We start from the raw sequence: 13,606 nt of genomic DNA on the forward strand, positions 1-13,606 counted from the left end.
ATGCGGGGTCCTGGAGGCCGCTCTTGGCTGCCGTACGCTATGATGCGCACGCTGCTCTGGGAAGTTGCACTGTTCGTGGGTCCTGTTATCCGCAACCTATCGTTATGTGCTCCTCTTATCCGTGAACATGTTGCTGATAATAAGATTCTCTTAGCTCTTCTGGAAGCTTGCTTCCTATAGAATCATTAATGTATAAAATATGAATAAGAGGGTCAAGTCACCCCACCTGATACCTCGACTGGACACGTGTGAAAAAAGCTGTATAGCTCATTGGATTCCTATAGTATAAACAAACATTCTGAGTATGATTATCCGTGACAATGTGCATGTCATCAAGTGAATTAAGCTCTTCCCAGGAGATTACCTGCGGATAAACACGGATGAATGTTCCACATTACTCCTCTTTATCTCATAATGTTTTGGAAAATAGGATACTTTTCATAAATAGGCTTTCATATATTTGCTTACGCGACAAGTTTATTGTTTTCCTTACCCCGTGCATCCGATTAGCATGGTTAGCTAAATGGTGCAAAATAAGTTAAACATACATTTACATACTATCAGGTGGTGGATTGTCATGTAAAAAAATGTACACTACACCTATATGATCTAACCCACCAAACTCAGGATAATAACATCTTTTGCAGATCGATAACAGGATTGCAGTTGAGAGGCATTCTACTGTAAACTCTAAACAACATCATCACCATCATCACCATCATCGTCACCATCATCATCATCATCACCACCACCACCATCATCGTCACCACCATCATCACTGTCACCGTCGTCATCATCTCACCAACCATCATCACCATCGTCACAAGGCACGCAGCCCAGGGCGGCTGCAGACTCGAATCGCGTCTATCAAGGTCAGCATCGGGACGGGGTTCAGCGTCCCGTGATTGCAGCCGTTACTGCCACGGGACTCTAACCGTGACCTTGACCCCTCCGAGGCAGCGCTCCCACACCCGAGAGCCGCGCGGAGCCGGAGACTGAAACCAGGAACACAGCAACCCGGGTGTGCTCCAGACTCTTAACACGTGAGGTTTAATGAGAACCGTTTACAGGTAAAAATAAAATACACAGCGTCAGTCAACGTATAAGTTACCTGCATAAATAAAATAAATACGTATTAAATAGATTTTTTTGCAGTTACAAAATTATATTTAAAAATGCATTGCATCAACCATTGTTACAGTTCAAAATGAACCTGTCAATTGCTAATGAAGGGAGCCTCTCCTGTCGTCCAATCGGGGCACGCGACCCTCCTCCCAGCATCCCACACATACAGCACCCCTCCCCCACTTTCTTCACCTGCACATTGTCACTGAGATACACCTGGACTGCACAGAACCCCCCCCCGCCCTCTACAACCAGGGTACGAATAGAACATCCCACAGGTTGAACCCCTACAGCTGTGTAATGGAACACTTAACTCTCGCTCCCCCGGTGGGGGTCTGCGTCGAAGATGAAGGTGGAGGACACAGCGCTGCTAATACTATACACTGAGCTAAATGTATGCTGGCGTGTCACAAGAGACCACGATGACGACGAAGACGACACCGAATAGGGGAAGAGTCTTCACAAAATGTACAGCGTGTGCGCGCCTCAGCACGAGTCCCCCTTCCGTCAGGCCGGTCCTCCTCGCTCCGTCTCCACGGCGGGGGGGGGGGGGGGAGCGGGGGGTGGAGGGGGAGCTCCCTCGTTTGCTCGTCCGCCCAAGCACGGTTCGTCGGTTCGCCGCGCAGGGCTTCGTCAGCGCAGGCACCTGCAGCCATTGGCGGAGACGTTCTCCAGCGTCTTCCACTCCAGCGACGAGTCCATGAAGGACACGTCTTCGAAGCCCACAGGCCGGCAGCAGGGCTGCGCACTACTCCGCGATGCCACCAGGTCACCCTTCAGGTCGAGCAAGTGCTCCAGCACCATCTGGTACATGTTGCGGTCCTGGCGGCAGCTGCCGCCACAGTACTTGAAGCGCAGCGTCTCATCCGAGTCGTAGCCCAGTCCCAGCTCCCTCACAGTGACCTGCACGACACGCAATCGGCACGACTGCTCGGCCTTGCGGCCGCGACCACCGCCGCCGCCGCGGCCACGACCGCCCTTCTTGCCCAGGCGGCTCCGCTTCTCCCCGTGTAGCGAGCGCTCCGTGCGGAGCAGGACTCGCCGAAGGGGCCCTGGGACGCCGGGTGCCCAGCCAAGCCTCGAGTCGTCTGCGGCATGGAGCGGACGGGGCGGAGAGAGGGGGCACGCAGGCATGTGTGAAACCTCGGCGAAGGCCGCACGCCAATATCCTCTCCGCACACACCACGCTCCTCACCACGCACGCTCCTCACCATGCACAACGCTCACCAGCCCTAACATTCCTCACGACACACACCACTCATCAGCGATAACATCTTTCACCACTCACACACCGCTCACCACCTCTCACCGGCACTTATACCCTTCACCATCGCACACCGCTCACCAGCACTAACATCCGTTACCGCTCACACACCGCTCATCAACTCTAACCAGCACTAACACTCCTCGCTACTCACATCTCACCAACACTGACCTCTGAGCTGCCGACCCTCTGTTATTAAACTGGGTTCTCAAGTCCAGCAAGCTGATGGTATCCACCCAGGTCACTTATGACTGCACAAAAAAATGTTCATGCTAAATTTGGGTCGCACTTAGCTAACTTCTACTCACGCTGTGACCATCATGCGACAAACCTTGTAGAACAAGAAGGGATCTCAGAGGTAGCTCTGTGATATCCGCTTCCGTCGGCTTTTTTCTGCATAGATGGTCATTATGCTCGTTCACCCGGGAAAGCCCTCACACCGAGACTCGATGCTTTTTCAGGAGGGTCCTGTCAGGTTGTTGTAGTAGAGGGAGCGATGTTTCTGCTGTCGCTGCATGTGATCCCAATTCAGAATTTTAAAGGTTTTTTTCATTTTGGGATGTTTTGGCTAATACCGGTTACGCTGGACGTTTTACAAATATATATAATAAAACATCTATTTTAGCTTCAAAAGATGGCAACTGCCGTGCGATAAATATAATTGATTCCCTCAATGCGTTACAAAATGAAAGTAACCATCGGGGTTGTAATGCTCTTCACATGGACAGACATCTCCACCAGCAGCGGCGAATACACACGATAACAACAACAACAACACCACCGCCACACGACCTGTAACAACAACAAAAATACGATGACAACACCACCGCCACACGACCTGTAACAACAACACGATAACAACTACAACACCACCACCACCACACGACCTGTAACAACAACAATACGATAACAACACCACCACCACACGACATACAACAACAACACGATAACAACACCACCGTCACACGACCTGTAATAACAACGCGATAACAACAACACCACCGCCACACGACCTGTAACAACAACACGATAACAACACCACCGCCACACGACCTGTAACAACAACAACAACAACACGATAACAACACCACCGCCACACGACCTGTAACAACAACAACACGATAACAACATCACCGTCACACGACCTGGCTGTACATTGCATCTTAATGTCGCCGCATGTCAAATGCCGTACGAATAGCGGGTGTATGCACGAAATAAACAATTTGATTGCAGTATTTAAAAAAAAAATCCAATTGTTTGCGACGAGTTAATAACAATAAAAACAAGTGAGAAGTAACCGGGGAAGGAACGACTAAAGAGACAAGATCGAGAAATACAGAGAGAATAACTTTTCAATTACATGAGGTAGTTGTTCAGCCAGGACTTAAAATATCTCCATCGACTACGGGTTCCTAACTTCCAAGGACAGGGAAAGCCAGAGCCTGGGTGCTGTACAAATGAAAGCCCCATTACTCCAGGTTCGCACATTGGGAGCATGGTACACCGAGTAGGGCATGATCGGTCAATGTCAAGAGATGACATGACACATTTTTAGTGCTAAAAAATATAAACTATTTTTAATTTTACCAGGCAAGGCCCATTGAGCTATTTGCTCTTTTTCAGAAGCAACCTGGCTATCACAAATGATAGCTCAACGAAGTGGCTTATCATGTGGAAATTTATAGCAGCCAAATAACTGTAAACGGATGTTGATTCTAAATGTGAAGGGAAAAACCGGAGGACCCGGATAAAAATCAACGCCACCACGGGGAGAGAGACATGCAAACTCCAAATATAGAGCAGGCATCAGGGTCGGGATAGAACCCACGACCTCCTGTATGCCAGACGAGGCAGATAACATCTCGCCACTGGGGCCACCAATGTAGAGTTGACTCGTGAAGCTAATGCAGGGTTGAATAGTGGACTGTGGCCTCCCTCCCACCAAGCCAGGTCCACCCTGGACCAGTGCAGACATCGCTTGCCACCGATGCTAGCCGCGGCCAGGAATTAAAAATTTTAACACCTCAAGAGTTCATAGCTCCACTCCTCCTGTGTATACACACACGTGTGTCTGTCTATGGGTATAGATGCACACACACACACGTATAAATGTGTGTGTGCGTACGGTATTATGTGCTTGGGTCGTGGAGTGGTTAGCGCACCGCGCTACAAACGCAAACGGCCTGAGTTCGATCCCACTCACAGCCGGACATCAGTGACAAATATCCGAACCGGTCCTGGGCATCCCCTTAGGTCGATTTAAAAATGTCTAGCGTGATTTTTCATAAACATTAGCAGTGGGGAGACAAAGATGGCCGGGGCGTGGTGCTAGTCATTACCACGCCCTCTCGTATGCATTCCCCGGCCTTCATGGGTTCTACTCGCGAAGAACCCTTGCCCCGAGGGACTGCTAGAGGTGGCATATCTGAGTGGGCACGCACAGCGTTCTGTCGGTGCGCCACCTCGAGGTGACGCGCTGGCTTTGGCAGTTGAAGGGGGATTCTCATGCTCGGCATTGTGATGGAAGGGGGCGAAGTGGGTGGACGGGTGGGTGGGTGGATGCGTTTTACTGACGTCACCCAGGTCTCCGCTTTGCTCTCACCGCCACACGCGACGTGACCGCGAGCCGGTGGAATTCGTCCGGTGGTGCCCCCGGGGGGGACAGGTGCTGCGTTTAGGGTGGTAATGAGGCGGGGGGGTTGGGCCGTTGCACACCGATCGGCGCGATCGGCACGGAGCGGCGCTGGCGAGGCAGAGTGGCCGCCGGGTGTGGCACGACGGCCCGCGCCCAAGCGGCCGCCGCCACACCGTGGTCGCCGTGGAGGTACCCCCCTCCACCCCTCGGCTTGCGATTGTTACGGAGCAGGGGCGGGGGGCTTCGCCAATTTGATTCAGGAAAGGCCCACTGAGCTATGCAGCTCTTTTGTCATAAGCGACCTGGCCAATCGCAAACGATAGCTCAACGAAGTGGCTTATCATCATCATGAGGAAATTCATGTCAGAAGCGAAATACTCTGAAAGCGTGACGTTGACTTCAAATGTGAAGGGGAAACCGGGAGGACCCGGAGAAAAAATCCACGCGACCACACGCAAACTTAAAATATTCAGCAAGTGTCAAGGTTGGGATCGAACTCACAACCTCCTGTATTCCAGGTGAGGGAGATAACATCTCCCAGCCACCGTGGCGCCTCCCTATTCTTCAGCACCACCACATCTCGTGTTGCTCTCGCCGTGGCTGTGGCTACGAGTCACCCACTGCAGCCTAACAACCAACGAAACTGGAAAGTATACCGTGACGAAAGGAAGCCCTGATTGAGAGAGTAAGCGTCTGACATGGAACAACGGCAGTGGGGAAGATTAAGGGTGGGGCACGGGGATGGTGGAGGGGGGGCACGGGGGAAGGACGCAGGGGTCTCGTTACCTCCCCCTCAAACTCCAGTGCTCGTGACCCCCCCCCCCCCACCACGGGCCAAGGGTCACCGGTCTTCATCAGTCAAACACAACGGAAGTTCTTAAAACACACCGTATTAGCCCGACGATTTTGTAGCCACCCTGGGATATTGGCAAGGTGGCTGGAGACTGGATTTAGTGCCTACTTAATTTCATCTTAAAATAATTTCTCAACGAAACTAAGAATAATCTAAATTTCAGATGTTACACCAGGTGTATTTAGCATTTCAAATCTCTGATTCAATTATAATCCGCTATCAATTCAACATGCTCCAAAGAACACGTGAATATATGAATATGAATATACGATTTCAATTGGCTATTTGTTTTACGTGTCTTTGTCAACTGCATTTAAACAGTTATTTGACCAGCATTTGTATCAAGCTAATAAATACATACATTTGTTTTTTTTGAGTAAAATACTCAGCAATTTTTGTTAGGTGTGACACTGCCCCTACTTTACTCCGTAACCTTTCAACCCAATCATTTCCTCTTGTCTTATTCCACACCCGGGACGTGAATTACTGCTCCAGACTCGCGGCCTCAGTGATGATGAACACCACCAAAACAAAAAGACAAAGATCTCCCGTATAGCCTCTAATAGACTGTCGGGGCAAATGCTGTTAGCGAGTAGCACCTATGAAGGGCACATGAGGGGTGGGTGGCCAGCACCACGCCCGGCCGCCTTTGTCTCCCCAAATGGCGATGTTTACACACCGCACCAGGTACTCATTTGAGGCTGAGTCGACCTAGGGGAGGCCCAGGACCGATTCAGATAATCGTCACTAGCGTTGGCTATGAGCGGGAATCGAACTTGGGTCGCCGGGTTTGTAGCGCAACATAGCGTTAACTGTTGGACTACCGCTCCCCACATGAACACCACCACCTCCACCACCACCACAACCACCACCACCACTACGACCAGCATCACCACGACCACCACTATGACCACCACCTCCCAGCCGGGTGGTTCTCAGTGGAGCTTCAGGAGAGGGACTCTGCCCTGACCGGTGAGCGCGCCGTCAGCAGCGCGGGAATGCGTGCACCCGGGGGCCCCATGGCCGAACACGGTCATTAGGCTGTCTCTGATGGGGGTCACATGGCTGATGGGCAGGGTCACATGACTGATGAGGTCACATGACTTTAGGGATCACGTGACTCTCTCGGACGAGGTCACCCGACTCCCAGATACGGGGGGGGGAACGTGATTTTCTCGAATGGGGTCAACGCGACGGATGAGTTCGCGAGTCACGTGACTCTCGGATGGGGGTGGTGGGGCGGTCACATGACACTCACGCTGCTGGTGCCACGCGTCATCCTCGGCGGTGCTGGTCAGAGCGGGGGGCGCCGTGGGTGCGATGAGGTCGGCGAGGTGGTCGGGGTCGACAGAGTCGGCGGGGTCGATGGGGTCGGCGGGTCGCACCTGTAGGCCCGAGGACGGTGGCGTCGTGCTCATTGTGTGCCGCCCGCTCGCCCCGGGGGGGATGGAGGCGGAGGCCGCCATGAGGAGCAGCAGCAGAAACGCCGCCGCCTGCGGGAGACAAGAGACGCGGTTTGGGAGCGAGTCAACGAGGGGCAATCCGCAGGGCCGCGAATCGGGAGGCTGGGTGTTAATGTAGCTGGACGTACGTCGGCTTCGTTGATACGAGCCCACTCTTGGACGCTCCCATTTTGTATTCCCCAAGAAACGGGATGACTCCGCACATGGGGCGAGGGTACATGCCGTCACCGCCCGTGCAGGCAGCGCCGCCGTCGCCCCTGCCAGCAGCTCCCCTCGCCGGCCGTCCTGGCAGTGACGAGCGGCGCTGTCGCTCCGGTGCTCACCATTTGGTTCACCCCCCCCCGGTTTGACGACACAACACTCTCGTTGCCTCTCTGCTGTCACGGACGTCACATGCCCAGTGTGGAATCGCGCACACGACGCTCTGTTTTCCTCGTCGTAAATCGGCCTTGGTCAATCTACTGCTGGATGAGGGTTCCCCAAAGCAGTGGCCTCCCGATAACCCCCACGGGTCCCACGATGCAACAATGCCTCCCACCCAGGTTGGCTGAGCCAGAGTTAGATCCCATGAGCTCGCTCGGCAATCCTACGCTGTTGCCAGTCTCGGAGTTGAATGTGCAGGGATTTGTGTTCTAGACGCCTTCTGTGAACTGCACTTTGCTGAACTGGGCGATAGGGTCAGAGTCTGGGTGTAGGTCAGGGTTGAGGTCAGGATCAGGGTTGAGGTTGGTCAAAGTCACAGAACATTTTTGGGCAAGCCTCTGTTGTAGAAATAAAGGGGCTAAGGGATTGGCTTAGGGTTTCAGTTGGGGTTAAGGGTGGAGGTAGTGTTACGGTTAGAGATGCGGTTTGGTTAAGGCTAAGGTGAGGGTTATGGATAAGACTAGAAGACTAGAGTTAGGCTGAGGGTTAGAGTGAGGGTGAGGGCAAGAGCTGGCTTTAGGTGTATTTGTTGAGGCAGGGCTAGGGTTAAGTTTGGATCATGGCTCGGGATACAGGGCTGGCATTGACATGGTTAGAGTGAGGTCTGAGTGAAGCATCAAAGTAGGCAAGCGGTGCGTCCCGCGGGCCGTCAGGACACCTACGGTGGAGAGGGGTTCGGACAGTGGCTCCGCCAGGGAGGGCTCGCGTCGGCCGGCAGGGTCCAGCACAATGAGTCACGTTCTCGTGGCGCTGGATTCTATCTCCAGCATTTGGCGAGTGCAGGGATACCGCCGCGGCCAAGACTCACTCGGGTGGCTTCCCCAATGGCGACGTGAGTTCACGCAAAGTGACGTTCCTGTCGGACCGCCCTCACCGGGGTTATCGTGATCCCGCGTCTCGGCCGGACAGGACGCAGCTCTCAGCCTCGGTGGACAATGGCGACGGTGCAACGCCGCACGCCGGCGGACAAGCGGAATGCACAGCAGGCGGGGTGGGGGGGAAGCTGCCAGGGAGAGGTTGCCCTTGAAGCTGCGCTCAACGACCTCACCTGCGCTTCGCTCACCTCGAGCTCGAGCGCCTCCCTCACATCTCATTTACCTGCGCCTCGCTCGCTTGCGCCTCGTGCCTCGCCCGCCCCTCACCTGCACCTCGCCCGCCCCTCACCTGCACCTCACCCGCATCTGACTCGCCGCGCTTCACTCGCCTGCGATTCTTTCGCACCTCGAGCGCGAGTGCCTCACCCATGAAGCCCCACGAGGAGGATATTAACACTGCGTCTCTACAGAGGTGTGTGAGAGACAGGGAGTTGTATGCAGGGTTTAACCAGGTTGGATTATGCAAGGAGCTCACAGATAACCCGAAAAATCTGGACAGTGCAACCAGTGAGCTTTTCCAGTAGGCGAGGGTTACGTAGCTAGAGAAGAGATAGAAGAAGACATGGAGATGATCTGGTACAGGACGATGTGGACCTGAGTTGGACTTGCCGATAATTAACCGGTACGAGCAGTGTCAAGATTGGCTTCTGCGGAGGAAGCTCGTGAAGGACACTACTGGCCAGTTGGAGGCAGTCGCCCTCCAACAACAACGGAGGGTGGTATAATGATGCTCAAAATAACGAGCAGAGCTCCGGGTCGTGGAAACAGCAAGTTGGCACAGTGGGGAACACAGGCGGTGCATTTTCCAGTCATCTCAGGCAATCCACCCGTCCTGTGATCTTCTGACAGCGAGCCTTCGAAACTTAACGTGGCCTCAAAGTGCACCTGGCCTGGCACAAGCGCCATGGTGACATGACCGCCACTTCGTGGCAAATGGTTGCTGTTGTTGGTCTGTGAGTGAGACAGGTGGCTGTGATACAGGTGTGAGGCAGGTGTGAGACAGGTGTGAGTGAGGCAGGTGTGAGTGAGGCAGGTGTGAGTGAGTGAGGCAGGTGTGAGTGAGGCAGGTGTGAGGCAGGTGTGAGTGAGGCAGGTGTGAGGCAGGTGTGAGTGAGACAGGTGTGAGTGAGACAGGTGTGAGGCAGGTGTGAGACAGGTGTGAGTGAGGCAGGTGTGAGTGAGGCAGGTGTGAGTGAGTGAGGCAGGTGTGAGGCAGGTGTGAGTGAGGCAGGTGTGAGGCAGGTGTGAGTGAGACAGGTGTGAGTGAGACAGGTGTGAGTGAGAGTGAGGCAGGTGTGTGTGTGTTTGTCGTGTATGTGAAAAACGGTGGCTCAACGGGGGGGCGGGGGGGGATCGTTGCGTGTTGTGTGATGATGACTCACGTGAGTGAGTGGGTACGTGTGTGTGTGACGCTAAGTGGTGTGTGAACCAGGTGCGACTGCGTGTGTGTGGATGCGAGAGACGACGACCCGGGGTGTATTTACACGTTTATGGTCTGGGTGTCACGGAGTGCGTTGCTTGCAGGTGCAAGGCGTGGGGGTAGGGAGGGTTTGTGTGCAGCTCCGGCGTGGAGGAGGAGGGGGGAGTGCAACGAGAGGTCTGTGTGTGGTCACCGAGTGACTGGGGGGTGGGAGTTAATGTGTGTTGTCCCTCCGTGATGCCGGCATGGCTGTGCGGAGCCATGCCCATAGATACTGGCTATGGTTGCCCTCTAGGCTATTTATAGAGTGTATGAGTGTGTGTGTGGCACGTGTTTGTGTGTGCGTGTGTGTGCGCGTGTGTGTGGCACATGTGTGTGTGCGTGTGTGTGCGTGTGTGTGTGCGTGTGCGTGTGTGTGCGTGTGTGTGTGTGTGCGTGTGTGTGCGCGTGTGTGTGAGTGTGCCCGTGCTGTCTGTAGAGAGCGGTAGTGTAGCGGTGAGCGCGCTGCGCTACAAACCTAGCGATCCGGGTTCGATTCCCACTCACGGACAACACCAGTGACGATTAATTATTGAACCGGTCATGGGCCTCTCCTAGGTCGACTCAGCCTCAAATTAGTACCTGGTGCGATGTGTAAACAACGCCACTAGGGAGACAAAGGCGACCGGGCGTGGTGTTGGCCACCCACCCCCTCGTGTGTCGTACCGGCCTTCATAGGTGCTCGCTAACAGCACTTGCCCCTACAGTCTGTTAAGGCTATACGGGGGATCTTTTATCTTTGTTCCTATGCTATCAGTGGGGAGCGGTAGTGTAGTTGTTAGCGCGCTTCGTGCGCTACGAATCCAGCGACCCCAGGGTTCGATTCCCGCTCACTGCCACTTCGAGTGGCGATCATCTGAACCTGTCTTGGGCCTCCCCTAGGTAGGTCGACTTTGCCTCAAATGAGTACCTGGTGTGGCGTGTAAACATCGGCGCTTGGGAGACAAAGGCGGCCGGGCTTGGTTCTGGCGACCCGCAACCTCCTTGTGTGCCGTGTCGGCCTTCATAGGTGCTCGCTAACAGCACTTTCCCTTCCAGTCTGCGAAGGCTGCACGGGGAAGCTTCGTCTTTGTGATGGGCGTGTCGTTGTTGTGTGTTTAGTGGCGTGTGTGTGTAAGGGTATGCGGGGGCGGCAGGAAGAGTGTGAGCGCGAGTTTGTAATCGAGTATAAGGGGTGTAGGAATGTGGCCATGAATGTGTGAGTGCGTGTGTCAAATGTAACAATGTGTATTAGCGCGTGTGTGTCGCGGTGCGTGTGTGTGTCGCGGTTCGTGTAGCGTGTGTGTGTGTCGCGGTGCGTGTAGTGTGTGTGTGTCGCGGTGCGTGTAGTGTGTGTGTGTCGCGGTTCGTGTAGCGTGTGTGTGTGTCGCGGTTCGTGTAGTGTGTGTGTATCGCGGTGTGTGTCGCGATGCGTGTAGCGTGTGTGTGTGTCGCGGTGCGTGTGTGTGTGTCGCGGTTCGTGTAGCGTGTGTGTGTGTCGCGGTGCGTGTAGTGTGTGTGTGTCGCGGTGCGTGTAGCGTGTGTGTGTCGCGGTTCGTGTAGCGTGTGTGTCTCGGTGCGTGTGGCGTGTGTGTGTGTCGGGGTGCGTGTGGCGTGTGTGTGTGACGGGTGCGTGTGGCATGTGTGTTTGTCGCGGTGCGTGTAGTGTGTGTGTGTCGCGGTGCGTGTGGCGTGTGTGTGTGTCGGGGTACGTGTGGCGTGTGTGTGTCGCGGTGCGTGTAGTGTGTGTGTCGCAGTGCGTGTGGCGTGTGTGTGTCGTGGGTGCGTGTGGCGTGTGTGTGTCGCGGTGCGTGTGGCGTGTGTGTGTGTCGCGGTGCGTGTGGCGTGTGTGTGTCACGGTGCGTGTGGCGTGTGTCGCGGTGCGTGTGGCGTGTGTGTCGCGGTGCGTGTGGCGTGTGTGTGTGTCGCGGTGCGTGTGGCGTGTGTCGTGATGTTTGTGGGGAGCGGTTAGCGCGCTGCGCTACGGACCCAGCGACCCTAGTTCGATTCCCGTTCACGTCCAACACCAATGACGATTATCTGAACCGGTCCTAGGTCTCTCCATAGGTCGACTCAGCCTCAAATTAGCACCTGACGTGGAGTGCGGTGCGATGTGTAAACATTGCCAATGGGGATACAAAGGCGATCGAGTGTGGCGTGTTGGCCACCCACTCTCATCGTGTGCCGTGCCTGCCTTCATAGGTGCTCGCTCACAGCCCCCTACAGTCTGTTAAAGGATACACGTGGGATCTATGTCCTTGTGCGTATGTGTAAGAGAGAGTGTGTGTGTAAGAGAGAGAGTGTGTGTGTAATATAGAGTGTGTGTAAGAGAGAGAGTGTGTGTAATATAGAGTGTGTGTGTGTAATAGAGAGTGTGTGTGTGTGTAAGAGAGAGAGAGTGTGGGTGTAATATAGAGTGTGTGTACGACGGTGCCACGTGCGCCAGGGACTCGCCTCCACTCTCTCACCGTTCTGCTCTCTCGTGCTCTCGCTGTGCGCTCTTTGGAACTCGCCGCGCGCTCTCTAAAGGCTGCTGCTGCTGCACCCTCGGGGCCTCCCACGCCGCCCTCCGGGGCTCCCGATGCGCCGCCGCGCTGTCTGGAAGCGGCTGTGCGTTCAGGGGTACCGGTGGTGCGTGCGCGCATGGCGCTGCTGGTGGTGATTGTTCCGCGCCGGGGTCCGGGCGCGCTCCTGCCAACGAAACGGCGAGGGGTGCAAAGATCACACGAAGCGAGCGAGTGAGGCTGGAGGCTGCTGTTGCTGCTGCTGCCCGTGCGCAACGTTTGTTTACGTTCCCTCCACCACCAGTAGTGCCAGCAGGAGCACCGCTAGCAGGAGGAGCACCGCTAGCAGGAGGAGCACCGCTAGCAGGAGGAGCACCGCTAGCAGGAGGAGCACCGCTAGCAGGAGGAGCACCGCTAGCAGGAGGAGCACCGCTAGCAGGAGGAGCACCGCTAGCAGGAGCAGCAGGCTAGCAGGAGCAGCAGGCTAGCAGGAGCAGCAGGATCAGCAGCAGGAGCAGGATCAGCAGCAGGAGCAGGATCAGCAGCAGCAGGATCAGCAGCAGCAGGATCAGCAGGAGCAGGATCAGCAGCAGCAGCAGGATCAGCACGGGGCCCACGCGCCCGTGGAGCCTCAGCCCCAGCCGGGGCCGTGCCCGGAAGGAGTCTCCGACCGACGCGTCGCGCCCACGGCACACGGAGGAACCAGTTGGCTGAGTTCGAGATTATTATGAGTGGAGGAGGGGTGGAGGATAAATCTCGAGGCAAGCACTCCGCGACAATTGGCTGACGTCAACGAGGGTGTCAATCACCGCTCAGGAATCCGCGCTCGGGGTTTGTCGACCCGGGGCGGTCATCATCGCGCAAGAGGCGTGGGGGGAGGCGGAACACCGCGTGCACAGTTGCCGGCTCCTCTTGCGCATCATTGCCACTGAAGGCCCATTCCACCCCCCACGACACCCTCCCCCGCCGCCCTGCAAATCAGTGAGGGCGGCCCGGCTGGGATAAGTGGACAGAGCACTCCGAGGC

At 55.3% G+C, this 13,606-nt stretch overlaps 1 protein-coding gene across 1 annotated transcript in view; it reads right to left on the reverse strand.

Annotated features, from left to right (window-relative positions):
- Positions 1 to 1,024: 1,024 nt before the first annotated feature.
- Positions 1,025 to 13,606, reverse strand: part of LOC144726624 (uncharacterized) — a 123,591-nt gene continuing 111,009 nt past the window's right edge. Inside the window, exons 2-4 of the mRNA XM_078605355.1 lie at positions 12,545 to 12,767; positions 7,136 to 7,370; positions 1,025 to 2,213 (exon numbers count right to left, since the gene is read on the reverse strand). Of these exons, the coding sequence (XP_078461481.1) occupies positions 1,759 to 2,213; positions 7,136 to 7,370; positions 12,545 to 12,767 (913 nt within the window). The 3' untranslated portion in view covers positions 1,025 to 1,758. The remainder of the gene's footprint in view (positions 2,214 to 7,135; positions 7,371 to 12,544; positions 12,768 to 13,606) is intronic.

This window comes from Lampetra planeri, chromosome 24, assembly GCF_965212315.1.
Source record: "Lampetra planeri chromosome 24, kcLamPlan1.2.h2, whole genome shotgun sequence".
In the NCBI taxonomy this organism is placed as follows: domain Eukaryota; kingdom Metazoa; phylum Chordata; class Hyperoartia; order Petromyzontiformes; family Petromyzontidae; genus Lampetra; species Lampetra planeri.